The sequence below is a fragment of the Phyllostomus hastatus genome, unplaced genomic scaffold (assembly GCF_019186645.2).
Source record: "Phyllostomus hastatus isolate PE091 unplaced genomic scaffold, TTU_PhHast_1.1 phas_scaffold_501, whole genome shotgun sequence".
Lineage (NCBI taxonomy): Eukaryota > Metazoa > Chordata > Mammalia > Chiroptera > Phyllostomidae > Phyllostomus > Phyllostomus hastatus.
In genome coordinates, this window is record NW_025334033.1 from 53,044,019 (window position 1) to 53,068,313 (window position 24,295).

The following is a 24,295-nucleotide window of genomic DNA, read 5'->3' on the forward strand; positions in this document are numbered from 1 at the left end:
GAGCTTCAGATTTGTTCTTTGGTCAAGCAGTGAAAGCTCTAAGAAAGAAGCCCCCCACCTGGTGCGAAAAAGAGTCAAAGGAGAGGGGACCCCTGTTTGGCAAAGAGAGAAGTGTTAAAACGAGCAAAAAAAAGGAATAGAAGGCAAGGGAAACCCTACACCCCCAACGTCAGGTTACGATCGTCTCAGGACATCAAGAGCAAAGAGAATTAGCCCTCGGTCCAGGCCGGGTAGCTCAGCTGGTTAGAGGGTCATCCCGATACCCCAGGGTTGTGAATTCAGTCCCCAGTTAGGACACACACAAGAATCAACCAATGAATGCATAAATTAGTGGAACAACAAATTGATGTTTCTCTCTCTCCTTTCCTCTATAAAACCAATTTTAAAAAATTAGAAAAAGAACACTCCGAAGAGTAATATTTAAGTGGGTCAACTTCTAAGAAGGCTAAATTAATAGCTTTAATCCTTAAATAGCAACAGGACAAATGATTTCTGAGCAGAGGATTTACCAATAGTATTTGCCTCTATCAGTTTAAATCCCCATCTGGGCCCAGACCCAGGCAGAAGCTGACAGAAAGCAGTAAGGGGCAAGCCACAGCCGATCCCCATGTAGTGACCAGCTCTTCCACGCGGCTCCGCCCGTCACCCAGCTGAGCACACTGCACGCCACTTCTCCGAGCAGCTGCATACACGGGGCGGTGAAGGGCCAGTCACCTTCACCAAAGAGGTCTGATGGGGGTTGGCTGTGGGTGCTTTCAAAACAATTTAACTATTCTAAATAGGGGGCTGGGGTATTAGGTCAGAGCTTGGGAAGAACCCAGAAATTGCACATACCCTCAGACAGTGACCGCCATGGAGAAATATGTGATGGTGAAGGAAGAAGTCCCTGTTCCATTCCAGAAACTGGAACAAGACCAAGCCTCGGGAGGCTCTAGACCGGGGGAGTTACACAGTGAGGGGGAATTTCAGCACTGTTAGCATTTACTGTTTTTCTTAAAAGGCTGAGCTTAAAACAAAAAGGAGAACACTTTGGATGATTACTTGACTGGTTAAATAAGGGTTCCAAGGTTGACAACCTCCGAGATCCGGAGTGGAAGTAAGTGGAAGGCACTTGCTCCCCGGGGAGGTGGGCCAGGTGAGTGTCGAGGCCGTGGGCCGGGGCCAGCAGGGGCTTCGGGTGGGCCCAGGCCTGCGAGGTGGCTGCGGGAGAATGACAGCCTGTGTGGTTAGCAGAGACAGGCTGGGGTCAGCGTGATTTCACAAGTAGAATAGTTATAAAATAAAACATTTTTTAATGAACAAAAAAGCAAAGTGAGTCACCTCTTTTAAAAGGTGAAATGTAGCAAAGGAAGATGTGAAGCAGTTTTTTCCCACTATTTACAAAATGCCATGTAGAATGGAGGTGGCCACCGTCAGTAGTTGAGGAAATGTCTTTCACATGAGATGGCCACAGAGGTGTGGTTCCTGGAACTGGCTCAGAAAGGCCACACACTGTCCTGGGTGAGGAGAGTTTCTTTAAGGGAGCACCAAAAAGGCTCAGTCTTCTGTTTCTTCGTATGTAGTCTCATCAAAGGGCCTGTCCAGCAGAGGCACCAACCGATGACGGGAATACTTCAGCTGTAACAGGTCCCCAACTTCGTCTATCTCCTTTAAAGCCTAAAAATACAGAGCAGAGGGGAGTCAGAGCCAGGAGGGTGCAGGCATGCCTGGAGCTTTACTTTCCTGAAAACAATTGTGGCAAGGTGATCCTCTGGTGGCCCGCCTGTGTCTGCATTTGCTCTGCACAGACCACAGCAGAGCTGTGGGAAGAGCCGCTTTTTGGGAAAGGACGCCAGGCTGATCGTGAATAAAGGGTCATGAATAGTAGGAACGCAGGATAAAGGGCATAATTCATCAATGTATGTTATGCTTGGTAGAAAAAGGAGTATGCAACATGGACTTGCTAGGCTGGCCAAGATTTGTGGTCCCCTCCTTTCACATTTCTTTTTTTTTTTTTTTTTAAAGATTTTATTTATTTATTTTTAGGGAGGGAAGGGAGGGGGAGAGACAGAGACAGAGAGAGAGAGAGAGAGAGAGAGAGAAACATCAATGTGCGGTTGCTGGGGGTTATGGCCTGCAACCCAGGAATGTACCCTAGCTGGGAATCGAACCTGGGACACTTTGGTTCCCAGCCCGCGCTCAATCCACTGAGCTACGCCAGCCAGGGCCCCTCCTTTCACATTTCAGTACTTGCTCCTTCCAACACGACGCTAAAGAGAGCTGATGAGAAACCTGTGCCCAGATGCTTCCTAGATGCGAGATGGAGAGAGTGCCCAGGTGGGCTGCTGCACCGACTCCGTGAGACAAGGTGGAAGCCGCGAAGGAGACTCTGATGGGCTGCGGGCAGGGGAGGAGGAGGGGAAGGGCAGAGCTGCAGTCTGGGATCTGAACTTAAAAATCCTAACCTTGAGAGATTACCTCTACCTTGTTTTCCCATCTAAACTCTAATTGTCTCAGTATAACTTTCTTTTCTGTAAAATCAGCCCTTTATTTTTCAAAGAAAGTACGTTTCTTACAAAAAAACTCAAACACTACGGCAAGTTATGAAATGAACAGTCTCGTCCTGACTGGCACACTAGCCCCTCCTGTCCAGAGGCAATCTGTGGATGGTTTCTTATGTGCATTTTTAAAAAGTAAGTTCTTGGACATTCACACAGCAAAGTATGGCTCATAGTTCAGAGAGTTAATGTTTCCAAAAAGCAGCATACAGAGAGTCGAAACAGAGAATTCCAATATAAGAAAGGGACATGTGTTCAGAATTTCTCAGAAAAAGTTTACTGGAAGGATAGGGAAAGTTTAAGCCCAGATATCTCTCAGAAAAATCCAAGAACGACAGAGAAATTTTCAAATCCTAGATACTAAGGCTTTCCTTTTTGTCAAAAAAAGGTTTATTTATTATTTTTGGAGAAAGAGGAAGGGAGGGAGAAATAGAGGGAGAGAAGTATCAATGTGTAAGAGATACATTAATCAGTTGCCTCCTGCATGCCCCCAAATGGGGACCTGACTTGCAACCCAGGCTTGTGGCATGACTGGGAATTGAACTGATGGCCCTTTGGCTTGCAGGCTGGCACTTAACCACTGAGCCACAGCAGCCAGGCACAGGTCACCGAATGCAGTTTGCAATTCATGGTAGTTCTCCAAGCATCTGTGGATATTAACCTAGTGGGTCTAATAACAAATCTGAGATGAATGTGCCCTGGCTTAGGACAAGGGCCCTACCGATGACACCATCTCATTAGACTAAGAAGCAGTCAGGGGGACAGTAGGAGCCCTGTAACTTTCCAAATTTCCATCACAGCACATAAATCTCCGTCCACTCTTATAACCCAGAATGAAAATGTCCAGCTGTTTCAGAAAAGGGAAATCAGTTCATTATTAGTAAAAAGACACATTTACTGGTTTTTAAACTTTTAAAAATCAGTGTTTGTAGGGAGGAAAAAAACCCCACTAATAGTATTCCTTATTTATTCTATCATAAGATATAATAATATTCTTCACTCTGAGTGTGAAAAATCTAAAGCAGACTTAGGAGCTGGACTTCAGTACTCTAGCAGAAAGGGGCACATCTGAGGAAGAGGGTTAACTGAAAGCTCCGTATCAAAGCCATTTAAGGCTGAATTTCAGCTGGGAGAACACATTAGCCATTTATGCTCCTGACCTGTGATATAGGACTTATTAATTTAAAACAACACATGACTTCCTAAGATCACAGAGTAAGGACATTTATAAACTCCGACTTCAGAAGAACTTAGTATTTTTTTTTATCAGAGTAAGAAAGAAAATGAATAGACACAGAAATAAACCCACAGTAGCCCAAAGAGATGTCAGTAACAAAATCTCTAATTCCATACCAAATACTTCAGGTGAATAAATTTTATTTACGTGAAAGATAAAATTACAACTACAAACTGCTGGCCATTATGTGGGGTTACCTGGCTAAATCAGAAATAAGGAACCACCACAAGGACCACCATTTGTTAACAAATAGTCTACACCAAACCTCTGGATCACAGGGCAAGATGGGTTCTTAGGGAAAAAGTGTTAATTACAGGGTTGATCACAGCCCTTTAATAAGGGAGTATTTTAGGGCAGCTGTGCCCATGAGCCAATAGCCCTGCCCTCCTCATTTTTAAAAATAACACTTTAATGAGATACAATTCACATGCCACAAAATTCACCTTTTTAAAGTGTACAAAGTCAATGCTTCTTAGTATATCCAGAGTGGTATAACTTTTACCACTATCTAATTTTAAAGCACGTCACCTCAACAAACAAACCCCATACTCGTATCAATCAATCCTCATTCCTCCCTCCCCCCAAGCCTTGAGAACCACCAATCTATTTTCTGATCCTACGAGTTTGCCTAGTCTAGACATTTTGCACGAATGTGGTCTTCTGTGTCTGGCTTCTTTCACTTAGCAAGTGAAGCAAAGGTGGCTCGCAAAGGTCACCCATGTTGCTTGTGTCCAACTTCATCCGTTTGCATGTGCTTATCCAGTTGTCCAGCAAGATCTGTTGAAAAGACTAGTCTTTCCCTATTGACTAGCTTTGGTTCCTTGTTAAAAAGCAACTGGTGGCTCAGTTGGTTGGAGCATGATCTCATATAACTAAAGGTTGCAGGTTTGACCCCCAAGTCAGGGCACATAATTAACTAGATTGTGGCTTTGATCCCTGGTCAGTAACCTACCAATGTTTCTCTCTCATACTGATGTCTCTCTCTCTCTCTCTCTCTCTCTCTCTCTCTCAAATCAATGAACATATCCTCTGGTGAAGATTAACCAAAAAAAAAGGGGGGGCGTGGGACAGATGCTTGAGTTCATTTCTGGACTCTCAATTCTTTCCACTGGTCTACATGTATAGTCTTATGCTAGAACCCCATTGTTTTTAATTGCTGTAGCTTTGGAGTAAGCTTTGAAATCCGGAAGCTTGAGTCCTCCAACTTCAATTTTCTTTTATTAATACTGTTTTGGCTACCCGGGGCCCTACAGTTCTTTATGCATTTGAGGCCCAGCTTTTCTGTTTCTGTTAAAAGGCCATTGGGATTTTGATGAGGATTGCCCTGGATCCATGGACCTTGCTATACTGCCACCTTAACAATATTAAATCTTCCAACCCACAAACACGGGATGTCTTTCCATTTACTTAAGTCTTTTTTCTTTTTAAACATTTTTAAAAAATGTATTGATTTTTGAGAGAGAGAGAGAGAGAGAGAGAGAGAGAGAGAGAGAGAGAGAGGGAGGCAGGCATTGGCTTGTTGTTTCATTTATTCACTCGTTCATTGGTTGCTTCTTATACGTGCACTGACCCAAGATCAAACCTGAAACCCTGGTGTATCTGGATGATGCTCTAACCAACTGAGCTACCCCATGGAAGCTATTCTTGTCTTTCAGCAATGTTTAAATGTTACCATAAATAAAATTTCCTTAATTTTGTTTGTTCAGTGCTGGTGTACTGAAGCATACTAATTTTTGTGTGTTGATCTTTCACCTGCAAGTTTGCTGGCTTTATGTTTATCAGCTGTAGCAGGTTGGGTTTTTTTTGTGTGTGAATTTACAGCATTTTCTCTATATAGAATCATGTCACAAAGCCCATTACTAAACAAAAATTCTTTTGTATCTAATAATGTTCATATTTAGTTCCATAAAACATAACAACAAAATTACTGCAAACCTAGGATTTCAAAAAATGCACTGCATGCTTTAAAAAAAATGAAATGGAAGGCAAAGTCAAATAATCCCTCAGGTGGATCTTATGAAAACAATTAGAACTCTCAATTGGCAGGCATATTTGTTGGCAACAGAAATCTGCTTAGATACCTAGTTAGGTCTAAATTCTTTCATGAATGTGTACGGTTCCTAGTAGCCAAAGTTGCTGCCAGAACTTCCGGCAGTGTAGGTGAATGCAGTATTTGCCTCTTCCCACAACCACATCAAAATTATAAATAAACCACCGAACCACCAACATTCAGAACTGCCTGAAATCTGGCTCACTGGAAGTCCTACACCTAGGGAGTTAAGCCACATGGAGAATGGTTGGAGGGGCGGAGAAGCAGCCACACCCACACAGGCAGATAAAAATCAGGAAGGATATCTGCTGCAGAGGTTCCCTCTGGGGAGCAAGGGGCCCCAACCCCAAACCAGGCCACCCAGCCCAGGGTTCTAGAGCCAGGAAGAGAAGTCCCCATAACTTCTGGCTGTGAAAACTGGTGGGGGGATTGTGGCTGAGTGAGACAAAGGACTTCTGGCGTCCCAGGCAGTTTCTCTTAAAGTGCCCTTGCATGGACTTACTCAGACTCAATCCCTCTGAGCTCCAGGGCTGGGGCAGCAGCTTGAAAGGAACCTGAGGCATATGAGGAGGAACTGAATTGTTTAGTATCACGGGTGAAAACCGTGGGGGACATCTTTCTTCCAGACGGAAGTGCAGGCGGAGGCCATTCTTCCTTTGATGAGCCCTACCCTCACAGAGCCGACAGGGCAGGCACCATATCTGAGTCTCCATCAACCTAGCCATCTGTCTGTCCCACCCTGGTGATTCCCTGAGACCATACTCCACCCAATTTATGGGCCCACCCAAGCTGTTTCCATACAAATGGCCTGTCAAGGATTATGCTTCAGATTGTCCTAAAATCTCTCAAGCAATCTACTAGATATAGATTGCAAAAACACTGGTTATAAGGATGCTCAATGAACTTAGTGAGAATCTCAACAGTATAAAAAAGGACCAAAGATGAAGAATACACTAACTAAAATGAAGAATAATTTACAGGGAATCAACAGTAGAGCAGATGAAGCCAACAATCAAAACAGGTATTTGGAATATAAGGAAGCAAAAAACAACGAATCAGAACAGCAAAAAGAAAAAAGAACCCAGCCCTGGCTGGTATAGCTCAGTGGACTGAGCATGGGCTGTGTACCAAAGGGTCGCTAGTTCAATTCCCAGTCAGGGCACATGCCTGGGTTGCAGGCCAGATGCCCAGTGGGGGTTATGTGACAGGCAAGCACACATTGATGTTTTTCTCCCTCCCTTCCCCTCTCTCTAAAAATAAATCAAATCCTTAAAAAAAAAAAAGAAAAAATTCAAAAAACAAGGATAGTGTAAGAAGCCTCTGGAACAGCTTCAAGTGTACCAACATTCACACCATGGGGGTGCTGCAAGGAGATGAGAGCAAGAAATTGAAAACCTATTTGGAAAGATAAAAAACAGATTAAAGAGCTTCCCAGACAAGAAAAAGCTAAAGGAGTTCAATACCAACCAGTATTATATAAAATGTTAAAGGGTTTTCTTTAAAAAGAAAAAAAAAAAGTTGCCAATAAAATGGCAACAAGTACATATTTATCTAAATACATACATACATACATACATACACACATACAAGCCCATCTCTGCAAGGGCCTACAAGGCCCTCCACACTCTAACATCCATCCTGTTACTCCTCTGCCTTAGCCTTGTGTTCTCACACTTGTCACACATGCTCCTGCCTCTGGGCCTCTTCACTGTTTCCTCTGTCTAGAATGTTCTTTCTCAAGATACCCACTTGGCGAACTCCTTAATTGCTTTCAAACCTTTGTTCAAATGTTCAACATCAGCCTAGCATGTCCTCCTGTTTTAAATTCCATCCCCTCACTCTAAATATCTACTAATTTGTTTTCGTTTTCCCAAAGTATTTATACCCCTCAAATATTAGATAATTTAGTTTATGATTATATGCTTGTTTACTGACCTTCTCCTCCCACTGAAATGTTTTACAAGGGCAAAAAACAAAAGAAAACCAAAGTTGTTGTTAGAAGAATAATGTATTCCTGCTATCACAAAGTTAAAAAAAATCAATACAGAAATTCACCAGTAAATTTTTTTAGAAATGAGAAATCTATTGGAAAAAAAAATCTGAAAGCCTTAATCAAAATTAAGACAAAGAAAAACAAAGATACAGTTAATAAGCTGAATCCAATTTCTCAGTGTCTGAGTGTGATTAAGAATATACTTATACGTGTAGAAATTTTGCTATGTAGAAACAGGAGGAAAAACCAGTCCTCAGCTGCTTAGAAATAGAAAATGTCAATTAAATTGTTATAATGAAATTTAAAAACCCGCATTCATGACATTCTTTAAGATTAGTTGCTCTCCAATGAATTTTATGCAAACATCATGTTTTAGAGCTTTAAACTCCTAGAAAGCAATATTTATTTAAAGTCTGAAGTCTTAGATGTGTACAAATAGCACATTAAGAGACTATCAAGAGATGAGAATATAGTAAGAGACCATAAATAATTGTGATAATAACTAGGAGCCTCTACTATATGCCTGGCACTGGGTTAGGCCCTGGGGATAGAGAATGAGCAAAACAGACTTAGTTCCTATCTTCAAGATTTATCTAATGGAGAAGACTGTCATATGTAATGACAGGTATGAATAACTTACTGGGAAAATCCTAAGAGTCCAAGGAAAAACATCAAGTAACAGGGTTTGGGAATACCCTTGAGCAAGTTTTCTTTAAGTGGAGATGTGAAGAATGCGTAGGAGCTAGCAGGGCAAAGAAACAGAAGGCTCAAGAGAGGAGATCCCACAGACACAAAACACTCAAGAAAGTTTAGAGTAGAAACAGCTCGAGTAGAAAGAACTGTATGGTTTTAGAGGCCATAACGAAGGAGGGAGGGGAACAAAACAAAGCCAGGAAATTTCCAGAATCCTGATGATCACACAGGATCTGGAGGGTGATGCTAACAGTTTTGTGGGGTGTTTTGTTTTGTTTTGTTTTTGTAAAATAGCAATGTTTTAAGTAGCACTGTACATTCCTTCCCCTATTGTACCGCTAAATATCTTAGGTGCTCAGAGAACACCAGAACAACAAATGGTTAATTTCATGGGATAATCAGGCCTTCTTAGTACAAGGCATACTTATATGAAGGTAGAAGTGTCTACTTACAGTATCGAGAATTTCTTTGGTATGAGCTGCTGACAGGCAGAACCTGGCTCTGGACTCGATAATCGGGGTAGCGGGAAATCCCACCACAACTACTCCAACGTTCCGCTTCAGCATCTCCCGTCCAAAGGCACTGTGAGGGGAGACGGGGAAAAGAACCAAGAAGGCTCATAATGCATATAGCACTAAGGTCTTGCAGTGATGAATGATCTAAACTCCTCTGAGTGACAGGCATTGGAGTCTTCTATTAGGAATTTCCTCGAACCCCTTTTAAAGTACAAGTGGACAGTCCACAAAGACGTCTTTTATTCAACCCTAAAGTGGTTGCCTCCCAAACGATTTCCTTCACAAAGGTGAAAGAATGCAGTTGGCAGAGAGCAATTTTTAATAGGGCTTGCCTAAAATAATGTGCAATTGTGGCCTTCAAGTGTCCCAGTCAGTTAACAGTGGTTCAGAAGCTTCAAAATGAACTTGAGTTTAAATCCTGGTCCTTGAAATGTAAGGCTTGGTAGTTTTAAAAAAGCCTAAAGATCATAAGGATGCAGAGGATCTGCTGTACCATGGACAGCTTCCTGCTGGCAGAACGGCCCGCCAGAACTACGCTCTCCCTCCCTCCAACAACAGGCAAATCTCTGCCTGACTTGGGTGTCAAGATGCCTTTGGAATTCAGGGTTTCCTATGGCGTCCGTAAAGCCAGCACATCCCCAGGCTTCAGCTGCTGGGTCACTCAGCTGTCATTTAACACCCCACCCCAAGGCAAGGTGGCGGCATGTGACCTTTCTCCAGCTCTGTGTCTTGTCTAAAGAACACAGTTCTAACTTTTATGTAAATTTTGTCATATTTACTAACTTACACTTTATCTTTTTCTCTTTTTGATTTACCTTATTCCTTTTTTATTTTTCCCTGAGCCGTTTAAAGCATTTGTTTTAAGACGTAAAAATCTCACGTGTTTTACACCAGTGACTACTTCCATCAGCGCCAGCTTTCCCCCACCCCCTTGAGCACCAGCACGGCCTTCCACGGGCTGCCTCTGTGGCAGAGAGCGCCCGGGGGCCCTGCACCTTCAGCTCAGGCTCCCTCCTGCCCGGTGCTTCCTTCCAGCTCTGCCCCAGCCTCTCTAAGTCTTAGCTGTAACATATGCAGTCAGGGTAGAACCCGCTCTAAAGAAAGGGTTCTCAACTAAGTCAGTCCTCCAGACCGAGTAACTCTTCAAGTTACCTGGTAATTCCATTCCAAGAATGAGGAAAACTCTACACCTCTGCTTGGTTCACTCCCACCATGGCCTCTGAAGGCCACAGGCCAACTGCCCACGATTCCTGTTGAAAACGGAACTCCTTTTTTTCCCCTCAGTGAGCACCTCTGCCCAATTCCCCCCTCATTAGCATCTTCACAATCACTGTATTTCCAGGTTCCCTGATTGAAGTTTTCTTCCTCTTCACTTTAGTATACACTTACTGAGTGGCTTCTGAATGCCAGAGACTGTGGTGGGCAATGAGGATTCAAAGGTGAATGAAAATATTTGCCACTTTCCTGACTTCAACAAACCTTATCCAATTTTATATTTAAGACCCGTCAAAACTCACAAATCCCAATTATTTTACATCTCTGGTGCAATTTGCATGTAGTTATTTTGCAAATAATTATACCGGTTCACTTCATATTTAGTTTCCAAATGTTCTCTGGTTTTATTATACACTGGAAGCTACTCCAGGGCAGGGGTTTCCACTGCAGACACCTCGTACAAGCCCAAGAAGCTGGTGCAATCTGCACTTCAGCTACACTGCACTGCAACATGTCCTGACCTCAGGGCTCACTCACTACCCGCCTCCCCAGGGGCACAGCCGCACTTCAGCCCCCCTCACCTCCCCGCTATTCTCCCTCCCATTGGTGAGGCATGCTCCTGCCTTCTGGCCTTTGCACAAAAGCTTTCTCCAAGTGGCTAACTAACGCTCTCAGCTCCTTTAGGCTCAGATGTTATCTTCCCTTCCCACTAAGACCCACCCCGACAACCCCATTTAATACTGTAAACGGCCCACCCACAGGGAATGCTCAATCCCCCATATTCACTCTGTATTTCCCATAGCCCTTAACCCCTTCTAGCGTATGATGCAATTTATGTTTGACTCTGTGCCACTAGAACATAAGCTCCACGGGACAGGAGTTTTTATTTTTGTGTTCTGTTGGTTGATCTAACTCAATCCCCTTAGAAGAGTGCATTAAACTCAATTTTTTTAAATGAAAGACTAACAAGTTAACATACTGTATTTTACAAATTGATATCCACTCATCTGTGGCATATCTAGCAAATAAAGGTTAACATAATGAGGCCAGGACAATTTTCCCTGACTAAACACCTAAGCCTGAGTCTCACTCACGGAAACCTTAAGTCTCGAGAGAGCAGCTTGTAATCTGCAACAACATGTACCCGATTTTGGCTGGCATGTAGAGCATCAAAGGCACCACCGGAGAATCTTCATTTCCATAGATGATGAAGCCCATCTCTTTCAGGCGCCTCCTGAAATACCTGGTATTTTCAGCTAACTGCTGTATACACTCTTTGCCTGGAAAATAAGGGGGAGGAAAACAAAATAACACTAAGAAAAAAGGACTGGAGAAAAGATCGCAATCGCCCCTATCTCCATTCTATCAATCAGCCCTACGGTTTGTTTCTTCTTTTCCAACATAAAATATTTTTGCACAACAAGCTGTTATGAAATAACAAGCAAGATAAACATATCTTGCTTTGTCATACGAGGTGTTGACAGATTTTATAATAATGTACAAAATAAGTTTTCAACTAATATTTCCGTTGCACATAAGTCTCCTCACACGTTTTCATCAATACCATCTCATTCAACACTCTGCTGTCCCTTTGCAGCAGGTGATGTTTACTTTCACCTTCATTTTACAGATCAGGAGATGCTCACTGAGCATGGTGGTGGCTGACTTACAGTCACATGGCAGTAAGTGGCACAGCTGAGACTGGGATCTAGGTCTCTCAACTTCAATATTCATTCCAACTAGCCGTGCTGTGATTCATTTTACACATGAGACCAGAAATGGAGCCATTTAGAGCCCCAAAAGTTCATCTTCAGAGTGTGATTTTATCTCACCATTTCCCTAAAACTCCCACCAGATAGCAACAGCATATCCATAATATGTAAAATCATATTTTTAATCCCACTTTGTTCATCTTTCCTCTAACACAAATAAATTAAAACACACATTTCTCTAATGGCTGGCTAAATATTTGGCCTGTTTTAGACATTATGGTAGGTCCATCTATGAACAGACGTTGAAACAATTGTTCTGGAATAGAGAGGAAGCCATAAATTCAAAAGATCAGCTCCCAAACGACAGAACTCTTTAGTGCTCTTAACCACGAACACTCCCAGGTAAGAAAAGTTTTGCAGAGGAGGAAGGAGGGAGGCAGTAGAGGGTGAAGGGGAGCTACATGGTGATGGGAGGAGACTTGACTTGGGGTGGTGAACACACAGTACAATATAAAGATGATGCATTACAGGACGGTACTCCTGAAACCTGTAATTTTATTAACCAATATCACCCAATAGGTTCATTAAAAAAAATGGTCTACAGTCATTTTCTCACATATATTAGAAAGTCAGCAACTTAATATTTTAAAAAATGCTAATGTCATACAGTTTAAAAGAAAAATCAATCAACCAGAAATATAGAGGACTAGCACATTTCCTTACAATTAGAATTCTACCATATCATCACTGATGGGAAGCTACTCTAGATAAGTTTGCTACAAATAACCCCCAAATAATACTGTTTATGTAAATAATTTTAAGTTGACCAGAGAACACTACTCAAGCCTAGAGTAGCTTAGTGTGAAGTCTAAGGAACACCACTTAAATTATGACATATGTCTTACAAATAATAAAACAGACACTAAAGTGTATTATTATATTTAGGAATTTTGGGAAGTGATGAGACATGTACCCCAACTTTCCCCTAGAAATAGCAATATATGCGCACTCTACATTTAGAAGAAGAGAATTCCACTTCCACCATGACAGCGTACCAGTGACAGGCTCATCTTCCTGCCATAAACAATAAAAAACTGGACGAAGTACATAAGACAATGGCTTTGGTACACTGAGCCGCAGGCAGTGCAGGACTGTGCTGCATGAGCAGGTTAACTAACAGGGAGTGAGCCTTTGGACCGCCCGCACTGCCCAGCGCAGGCCCCAGGCTGCTGCGCGAGGAGGGGGAACCTAGTCCCGCCAGGTGAGGACACCAGAGATGGGAGTCGGGGAGGCTCAGGGGGCTAGAATCTGTGGGGCGGTGTACAAGAGAGGACAGAAGTGCAAAGAAGGAACCTGGGGGACCTGCAGGAGGGCCCCCTTGAGCCTTATAGGAGAAGAAACCTTCAGGTGCCAGGGAAGATCCACCAGCAGGCAGCAGACTGAATAGTTCCCAGTGCTCACACAGAGCTGGCAACAGTTTGTAGTTCCACCAAAATGGAAAGGCCTTTTAGACTTCATCAATGTGGTTTGTTAGAACGAAACCACTTTTAGAACCTATTTGATAAAAACCCACAGCCTGGCACGAAAGAGAGGAAAGTAAACGCATGCAGGTAACTTCTCAGAAAACTCAGCAGATATCTTTAATAGGTCCTTTTTAGTCCTCAACTTCTTTGAAATTAAAATTTATGCTCAGGAAGGAAGTAATGAACATGAAGTTAACAGCAGGTTGTGATGGAATCATAAGATTGAACTCTCTGAGGGAAACAAAAAGCCTATATAGAGTGGAGGACGGAGGTGTAAGAAGCCTCACAATTATCTACCTATTGATACCTTTAAATCACTTTTACCAGCACTACTGCAGAACTGTATTTATTATCCACTGCCAAAGAGATTTTTAAGTTGTACCATCTGCATTTCAGCCATTATCAAAAGGAATTATTTTAATCAAGTCTTAATTCCGAATTCTCAGGAGTCTCAGCCGTGTAATCTTAAGGTTTGAAGGAACTACTGTGTTATTACTCAAATAAAATTCCCTAAGTCCTCCCAGACAGGTGTCAGCCAGAACAGATAGTGCTCTATGAGCTCTTGGGACTGGTACAAAGTAAGGGATACAGAAGGCAGCATTTTGTCTTAAATGGCATTAGTGCTATCCACTCAGAACTTACGCTTCAAAGAATATAGCATGTACTCACTGCTTCAATAGCAATGTTAATTTTCAATTTGGCTGATGAGCTTTTACATAACATGACATAATCAACAAACTGTGTTTGAGTCTGCAACTTCAAAAATAACATTTACGGTGTTAAGTGAAATCTTTCAAAATAAAAGGCAGAAATATAAATGATGTTCAGCCGCAGCTGCTCCCCTCATTCATACTACACTCCATCACACAGCTCCTCATCTTCCCCGAGTCCCTGGGTATGCTGATACAATCTGCCTTCCTGGGAAAAACAGAATAAAATTATCGCTACTCTGCAGACTTATACTTTACAGTTAATTATAATTGACTGGAAAAATATGAAATCAAAGTACTTCTTTCCTCTCCTTCCTTTCTTCTTAAAGCTCATAATCTCAAAGCAGATAAGGGTTTTCTCAATTTAGGGTCCCAAAATAGAACAGATACCCTCCCGAATAGTGTCAGTTAGTTTTCTGCATTAATAGAAGTTAAGGGATTTGAGGTGGGGTAAAATATGGAAAAGTGCTACCCATATATATATATATGCTACCCAAATACTGCCTTGTTCTAATTTACACTATCAAAAACATTATATTGTAGATATTGCACATATTTCTTTAATACATTATGTTTAATAAAGTATTAGCTGTCCACCATTAACTTTAACCATTGTCCAAGGTACTATTTTTGCTATTTGAAAAGTTATTTTTTTCTAATATATCTCTCTTTCATTGAATTATACTGCAGAGTAAAAAGAAATATGCTTTACTCCTGTGGTTTTTCCCTTCAAAAGCATTTTTTAAAACATAGACAGAACAAGCCCAGATAGCCTCAGTGTTTACTTTGCCCATGTTAAGAAAGTGTCTCTGCCCGGACCACTGTGGCTCAGGTCACTGGGTGTTGTGCTGAAGGTCACCAGTTTGATTCCCTGTCAGGGCAGGCGTAAGAAGCAACTGATCAATGCCTCTCCCCGTCTTTTTCTTCCTCCCTTCTCCCTCGCTAATAAATAAATAAATTTTTTTTTAAAAGGATGTGTCTCTGCTGTTATCTAAAGCTGGAGTTTATATCCTTAAGGCCTCTTATACAAGCGTTTACAATATCAGGTAAGCCAAGTCACACACTGACTATGCTTTCCAAGGCTATTCTGATAGTAATTAAGGAAGCTCTTAGTACAGACTCCCTTTAAAGCAAAGAAAGTATATAATACAGTAATCACAATGCCAGGCTCAGTAAGTGTTTCCCTTTTCCCAGGAAAGTAATTTCTAATAATGAAAAAACTAGATTTTGCTTCAATTACTATTATAGTAACTATTAACCTTACCTCCCGATAAGATATACTGAACCCAAATATGATCCATTCCTAGGTAAATATACCCAATAGATCTGTGTACCAAAAGACAGGTATAAGGATGACACTCTTGCTAACAGCCAAAATCAGTAAACAATCCAAATGTCTACCAGCAGAATGGATAAACTGTAACATAGTCAAATAATGGGAACTAGACAACAAAATGAATTACTGTTCCATCTGAACATGTGGGTATCAAAGACATAATGAATAATACAATACGCCGTATTCACAAGAGTGATTATATGAGGGGGTGGGGAGGCCAAAACCAGAACTGCCTTCTGGAGGGCAGGCCCCTTGTGGTACAGGCTCCCCCCACTAGGTGGGTGTTCAGTATTCTAGGAACTCATCTGTATCAGTGTACCACCCAGTGTTGTTGTGAGAGGTTGTACTTGGCTTCAGTGAATATATTTTTTAAAGATTTTATTTATTTACTTTTCGAGAGAAGGGAAGGGAGGGAGAAAGAGAAAACACTGATGTACGAAAGATACATTGACTGGTTGCCTCTTGCACACCCCAAACTGGGACCTGGCCCACAACCTGGGCGTGTGCCCTGGGAGGGAATCAAACCGGCGACCTCTTGGTTTGCAGGCTGGCACTCAATCCACTGAGCCACACAAGCCAGGGCTAAATTAATAATCTTAAACATATACAACTACAATTTAATAATCATCCTTTAACTCAAACAAACAAACAAACCCAAACCCAAACCCAAATAGAACCATTCAGATTTTACAGGGATGGGCTCAGGCATTCTCTTAGTCTCTGTTGTTTAAAACAAACTAGAACACTGAAATTTTTGGTGCTGGTGCTCCAGGAATTTTTAAGACGGGAAGTGTTATCAAAACAGCACTTCAGAGTTAAAGGCAGGAAATGAAAGCATAAAGGGGTTGGGCCTTACTTCCTTTCCTCCTTTTCCTTTTAAAATAATCATATGAATGAATGCACAAATCTGACAATGTTGGCCATTAAAAAATACATTTTCTATCTGTGTATCTACCTTCATTCCCATGAAGTCATTTTCCCCTTAGACGTTTCGGTACTAGGTTTTTCTCGTACGTACTCTACTGAGAGGCAGAGGCAGGCGGAAGCCTGGCACCGTCGTAAGTCTTGCTCAGGCTGTCAGGCTGTCTACTGGGAGACGGCCATTCAGGAGATCTATGGGATGTTATCATGGACACTTCTAGGGAGTACAGACTATTCAGCACAGAGAATGTTAAAACGACCTCATGGCAGTACTAAAGTATGAACCAATGTGTCATGTTCACTGAAAAGGTTAACTTGGGATTTAAAAAGCTTTAATGTCTCTGGGTGAGCAGAATATCAATGTACAATGAAAGTACTCCTGAAACTGTAGGAGAAAAGTGTTTTCTAGGAAGACTGGAATCCAAAATTCTGAAGGTCAAATATGGTAATACTAGAAATAAGTAACAATTTTCTTAGGACTAACACTTTTGCTAAATCAGAACAGAAGGATGGGTTCATCTGAGAAGCAGAGGGTTTGACTTCCATTTTAAAAGAGGCAAAACTGAGCAGAACAGGTATTCACAGAGACTTTAAGGAAGGCTGGTCTGTATCAGGGCTCAAGATGCTCTTAAACTAAACAGACCTTACATAAACAGAACATTCCTTACATAAGCAAGCATACCCTTTAATGGTGGGAATTGCTGGGATTCCTTATTCCACTTAATCAGGAAATTAGAGTTACAAAAATAACTGTTACTTCTTCCAAGAAAGGGGAAGTGGGTTGACAAGCGAACATTTAGATTTGATACTAACAATAGTAGATTTCATTTATTTCATATATATATATATATGTATTTGCTAGAGAGATACAGGAGACAGAAAAGTAGTATAAAGCTCATTACAACAAAGGCAAAAATATCACCAGGAAAACTACATAGAAATGGGAGAACGTACCGTGTGCTAGACAAGCAGACATTAAACAAATATACCCCGTGCACCCACCCACTACGTACCAGACACTGCTCTAGGCCTTAGTTATTTCATATTACATAAAAGGCCAAAAAACTCCTTCCCACATGGAGCTTGCTTTCTATTGTGGAAGAGAGACAACAAAGAAGATAAACTTGGGGGGTAGGCAGGGCAAGGGAGAGTAATGGAAAAATGGGGACAACTAAAATTGAACAATAATAAATTGAAAAATGGAATACAAATAAAATGTATTTGTCAAAAAGAAAAAAAGAGAGATAAATGCCTCACTCAAGTGGCACCTGAGAAAGGACCTGAATGAGCCAAGTGCTATCTCCATGTAGCACCAAGGCTGGAAACGAAAGCATGACGGGCATTTCCAAGGGCTAAGCTGGTGCAGACGGAGCTGCGGGGGAGTGGCGAGAGTGGGCACAAGGGCCTCACAGGTCTTCACTGCAAGGCCAACTTTGACTTTAAGAAGCATATGCACCCCCTGGGAGAGTTCTTATACAAAAGATTCATATGATGTCCTATATTTCAACGGGATCACCTGGAGTGCTGTACCTCAAATAGACACAGAGACAGAAGCAGAGAGCACCTGGGAAAGATGACGGTGGCCGGGACTAGGATGACGGCAAGGGATACGAAAAGTGCACGGAGAAGACAGAGTTGAACCTTGAACGACATGAACTGTGCAGGTCCACTTATATGTGGATTTTTTCAATAAATACACAGTTAGTGCTTTGTATTCTGCAGTTTCACATCCTCAGATTCCCACGGATGTGGAGGCCGTTTTTATAAGGGACGTAAACATCTGAAGATTCTGGTGTCCATGGGGGTCCTGGAACCAATCCCCTGCAGAAGCCGAGGGACGACTGTATTTCAAAACCAGACTGCAGTGACCCTGGAGTAGGAGGGCGAGGCCAACTAGAGCAGTCAGGGTTGGCATCATGGAGTCATAAAATTTTACTGCAACTCGGTGCATGGATGTCTTCTAGTCCTAATTTTCAGCACTGTTTATTTATTGTAATCCTTCCAAATCGTTTTTGCTTGACTTATTCCTGTGCAATGTCTGACTATGATATCCAGGAGAAAGTAGAAAGGAGTCAAAGTTAAGTAAATAACAGTGGGGATGCAGAGAGGCAGACAGGTTCGGAGATATTGAGGAGGAAGAGCATGCAGGCTCTGGCGATAAGGAGGGGAGAATGAAGGACAGGACACAGAATGGGGATTTCTTGTTTAGATACTTCCTGATAGTGATGTCACTACCAGAGAGAGAGGGAACATGAAAGAAAAAGCAGGTTGGAGGGTAAACAATGGAAAAGGCCAAAAACTATTTTGGGAGAGCAAGTATTTATAGTCTAAAGGCTTATAATTTAAGTAGGTCAAGCCTTCCAGACTTAGGTTGCATATTAAAAGTCAACTGCATTTTGGGATGATGAAAAAGTTCTGGAGATGGATAGTGGTAATGGTGGCAAACACTGTAAAATGTACAGAATGCCAATGACTTGTAGACATAAAGTCGGCTAAAATGGTAAATTTTGTTATGTGTATTTTACCACAACATTCACTCATTAGAGGCCGTTTTTTAAAATTGAGATATAATTCATACTATACAACTTACCCTTTTAAAGTTTACAATTCAAAGTTTCTCAGTATACTGACTGACTATGCAACCATCATAATAAATTCAGAACATTTTCATTACTGCCCCAAAATGAACACCTATCAGCAAATGGTCCCCATTTCACCCCAATCTTTCCAGCCTATATGTCAGGTTTAAAGCAATATTTTTTTTTAAAGATTTTACTTTTTATTTTTGGGGGGAGAGAGACAGACAGACAGACAGACAGACAGACAGACAGACAGACATCAATGTGTGGTTGCTGGGGGTTATGGCCTGCAACCCAGGAATGTACCCTGGCTGAGAATCGAACCTGGGACACTGGTTCCCAGCCTGTGCTCAATCCACTGAGCTACGCCAGCCAGGTAAAGCAATATTTTTTAAATGTAATATAATTTATCCCAGAATAACTTTTTTCTATGTAAACATAAAACTTATGGGACATACCTGGAGAAAAGAAAATACTTCTCTTAAAACTAAGTCTTTTTCTACCATTACTTGGGTGGTCAAGACACAACTTTAATGAAAATTTCTCTGGACAAGTTTTCTGCAGTTTAGATGAAAGTCACAAAAATCAATAAATATAAGCAGTTTGTTTTTCATTTTCATTTTTAAAAATTTTCTACTAGTGTTTATGTATTTCTAATCTTTAGACACTCCAAAAGAACCAAGAACACTGTAAAAGATGAAGGACAGAAGTCACAAAAAAAGGTTATGGAAAAACTCCTGGTGCATTGTAAGACATGCCTTTACTCTGTACTTCATTAATTTGCTCCTGTTTACAATTTCCTGCTTCTGTTCTCATGCCTTCCACGTGTGGCCCTGTGCCCTCAAAACAAACTGCAAACCCTGAAGTCAAGTACTGTTTGAAAATGAAAAGCCCTTTTACACTTTCAAACTAATTTAAATTCTGCAGCAGAATTATCTATATTCATTACACTAAGGCAATTAGTTGATATCTCATCCACAAAAGAGCATTCTGGCACTGGACACCCAGGTGCGATTCACGGCCTCGGGTAAGCACCCCAACCTCTCAGCTGCTTTACTCTGTGAAAGAGGGAGAATTACGTATAATATTTTTTTCTGAGAATTTAATAAAAACCACTTAAAACTGTGCTCAGTAGATAGTAAATAAAACAAATGTCTACTATTACTATTTCCCTCCATGCATGTATTTTTCGCTTAAAATTATGCCATTCATATCATCTTCCACACAGCACTACACGTTCGAACCCTGTGGCTTAGCCTCAGCTTTCGAAGATGAAATAAAAGCTATCCTCCTTTCCCTTATTGTTTCTAGTTTTTCATTTTTTAATTCTTCAGCACACACTTTTAAAACAAGATTTTATCTATTCTTAGAGAGAGGGGAAGGGAGGGCGAAGAGGGAGAGAAACGCCGCCGTGAGGAAGCAGCGTTGACAGGCTGCCTCTTGCATGCTCAGACCTGGAATGGAGCCAGTGACCTTTGGGTTTCTGGGATGACACCCGACCAGCTGAACCTCACCACTGGGGCTTTAGCACACTGTTAACTCGCATAACTTAGGGCACAGCTGACATTACTAACCTATAATCATTCTCCAACTCTCTCATTTACCATTTATAAATATGCCTCATATATTTTACCTTCTGCCATATTACCAATTTCCAAAGCTAATTTTAACCAGTTTCCCCTAATTCACCAATTTAAACTATTACTACCACCGTACCATCCACTAATCACCATTCAGGTGAGGCAAATTACGTTTGCAAATCTGAGTATTCAAGATGGCAGGCAGACACCCTCCTTTTCTGAAAACCACTCCTTGCCGTACCAGGGCCAGAACCTTGCCTCTACCAGGGCTGAAGTGATTCTCTCACCTAATGATGTGGAATAGGTGTAAAATCTGAAACCATCGAACAGCCACTTGGAGGTAATACATCAAAGCAGTAAAAGCAGGTCTGAGAAAGAGAGGGGCAAAGAACCCCACTATCTTCCTAAATTTCACTCATAACTTTGGTTTGGTCCTTTGGTGGTATATGTGCTTCTGAAGTCATCTACCAACAGTATGACTCTGGCTGAGACTTAACCTTTCTGGGCCCCAGTTTCCTCATCTGCAAAATGGTAATGGTGATTTTGATTACATCTACTTCGTAGGTTGTTCTAAAAATTAAGTGAGATAATGCACATAAAGTGCTTATGAAATGCCTGACACGTGGTATTTAAAAAACTAATTTTAATTTATATCTGTAAGATACTTTACATTATTTTATTTAAGACATTATCCTTCTATCTTCAAATTGGAAAAAAACAGGAATAGGTGAATACATATACTTTGTTAAGGAGACATTAAAGATCTTAAGCAAAAATAGAAAAAGCACGCTAACTAATTTTTTTAACTCTAAGACCTAATCAGACACCAAGAGAGGAGAGAATAAAATTAGTAAAACACAGAGTGGGTAAGAGGGATTCAGAAATACTAAGAAAATGTTATTTTGAGAAATTGAAAAAATCAAATGCTTAGCCTTAAGAAGCACTGAAAATACTATATCATGTTTCGTGGCTGGTGCATGGTAAACAGTCAAAACCGACTGCTGAATGAATGAAATTTTCATTGTGGCTGTGATGGTGCAAAATCTGCCACCCCAAGATGTGTCTCTCTGGCATGAAGATTATTTAAGGCTGACTAGTTTTGGAAACAAAAGGTTCATGAAGAACCTCTGACCTTTCCCCTAGTGTCTAAAAGAATTTTTATTTTTTTTGGTTTCACACACTCATTTATTTTTTCTTTTAAATTATATTTTGATTATGCTGTTACAGTTGTCCAATTTTTCCGCTGTTGGTCCACCTCACATAGCATCCTCCACTCCCTAGGCAATCCCCACCCCTTTGTTCATGTCCATGGGTCATACATATAAATTCTTTGGCTACTCCATTTCCTACTTTACATCCTCTAGGCTATTCTGTTTCTACCAATTTGTACTTCTTAATCCTCTCACCTCTTCACCCATTACCCCAAACTCCCCTTCCATTTGGCAACCATCAAAATGCTCTCCATATCCATGATTCTGTCTCTGTTCTTATTTAGTTCAGTTTTTAGATTCAGTTGTTGATAGATATGTGTTTATTGCCATTTTATTGTGCATAGTTCTGATCTTTTTCTTAAATAAGTCCATTTAATATTTCATATAAGAATGGTCTGGTGGTGATGAACTCCTTTAGTTTTTCTTGTCTGGGAAGCTCTTTATCTGCCCTTCCGTTCTAAATGATAGTTTTGCTGGGTAGAATAATCTTTGCTATAGGTCCCTGCTTTTCATCACTTTGAATTATTCTTATCGATCTCTTCTAGCCTGCAAAGTTGCTTTTGAGAAATCAGCTCACAGTCTTGGTAACTCCCCTGTAAGTAACTAACTGCTGTTCTCTTGCTGTTTTTAAGATTCTCTTTTAATCTTTAACAATTTGGCATATTAACTATGATGTGTCCTGGTGTGGGCCTGTTTGCATCCGTCTTGTTTGGGACGCTCTGTACTTCCTGGACTTGCATGTTTATTTCTTGTGCCAGATTGGGGAAGTTTTCTTTCATTATTTTTCAAACAGATTTCCAATTTCTTGCTCTTTCTCTTCTCCCTTCTGGCACCCCTATGATGCAAATGTTGCAATATTTGAAGTTGTCCCAGAGGCTCCTTACACTATTCTTGGTTTTTGGATTCTTTTTTGTCTTGTTCTGATTGGTTGTTTTTTGTTTCCTTATGTTCCATATCATTGCTTTGATTCTTGGCTTCATTCATTCTACTGTAGATTTACTGTAAATTCTTTATGTCAATTAGTATATCCTTAATTTCTGCCTGGGTCTTTATTATGCTGTTGAGATACTTACTAGGTTTCTTGAGCATCCGTATAACCAATATTTTGAATTATGCATATGATATATTACTCATCTCCATTTTGTTTAGTTCTTTTTCTGGAGTTTTGGTCTGCTCTTTTATTTGGGCCATGTTTCTTTGCCTCCTCATTTTGGCAGCCTCCCTGTGTTTCTATGTAATAGGTAGAGCTGCTATGACTCCCTCTCTTGGTAGCATGGTCTAATGTAGTAGGTGTTCTCTAGGGTCTAGTGATACAGCTACCCCTAATCACCCAAGATGAGTACTCAAGGTGCACCCTCCATGTGTACTGAGTACACCCTCCTCTTGTAGTTGAGCCTTGATAGCTGCTGGCAGATCAATGGGAGAGATTTACCCAGGCCACTAAGCTGCAAGGATTGGCTGTAACCACTGACCACCAACCTCTGCTGTCCGCAGAGGATCAGCTGTGCAGGGGCAGGGTGGTGGCATTCCAACATGGTCTGTAGCTCTCCACTGGGTGCACAGGCTCTGGTCTTACCCAGGTGGTGCTGGACAGGGTCATCCACCACCTGTGTTCTACCTGGGGCCACCTAGCATGAGTTATAAAGCAATCTGCAGATGTCTCCTACTTGTACTGGGCTTGGAGGTTCCCAGGTGAAGCCAAAATGTGATCCTCAAACTGGCTGCTGCTAGGGCTAGGCCTAGGGCCACTTAGCCACAGGTACCGGTGCGGGCAGGCGGGCAGGGGGTGCTCACCAACACCTGCCATTCATATACTATTGCTAACTGCTTGAGTGGGATGAAGCCTCAGGGATGCTCCAAGACCGAGGAGAAGTGTGTGAGACAAGTTGATGGAATCTCAGATATAGCCCCCACCTGTCCCTTCTGTGGCTTTGCTGGGGGAGGGCTCAGAAAAGCAACAATATACATTGTCCACCTTTCAGTCTGGGAGAAAGCTATCCCCTAGCTCTCACCCTGATGTCATACACTTCACTTCCTCTTGGTATGCCACTGGTGCCTTTCAGTCTGCTACCCTGGTGCTGAAGCTCAGAAGGAGTAAGTCTGAGTAAGTCTGTGTGTGGCCCTTTAAGAGGCACTTCTTAGGACTCCAGCAGTTCCTTTCACCAACTCAAACCCCGCTGGTTTTTCCAGCCAGAAGTTATGGAGGCTTATCTTCCTGGTACTGGAACCCTGAGCTGGGAGGGCCTGGTGTGGGGCTGGGACTCCTTGCTCCTGAAATACTCCTCCCCAATTTTCATCCACCACACGTGGGGACCAGCCTGCACGGATGTGGTTTCTTCAGTTCCATAAGTGTCAGACATCCATTCAACTCGATTTCTGACAGTTCTGAGTGATGGCCGTTCTGTAGTTTAGCTGTAATTGTGAAGTGGTTGTGTGAGGAGGCGAGCTGTGTTTACCTATGCCTCCATCTTGACGGGAAGTCC

General features: G+C 41.6%; 1 protein-coding gene across 1 annotated transcript in view; it reads right to left on the bottom strand.

The window, feature by feature from the left end:
* Window positions 1-1,275: 1,275 nt before the first annotated feature.
* SPTLC2 (serine palmitoyltransferase long chain base subunit 2) overlaps window positions 1,276-24,295 on the bottom strand; it is a 96,685-nt gene continuing 73,665 nt past the window's right edge. The window contains exons 10-12 of the mRNA XM_045822581.1: window positions 11,385-11,520; window positions 8,963-9,092; window positions 1,276-1,656 (exon numbers count right to left, since the gene is read on the bottom strand). Coding sequence (XP_045678537.1) covers window positions 1,537-1,656; window positions 8,963-9,092; window positions 11,385-11,520 — 386 coding nt within the window. The 3' untranslated portion in view covers window positions 1,276-1,536. The remainder of the gene's footprint in view (window positions 1,657-8,962; window positions 9,093-11,384; window positions 11,521-24,295) is intronic.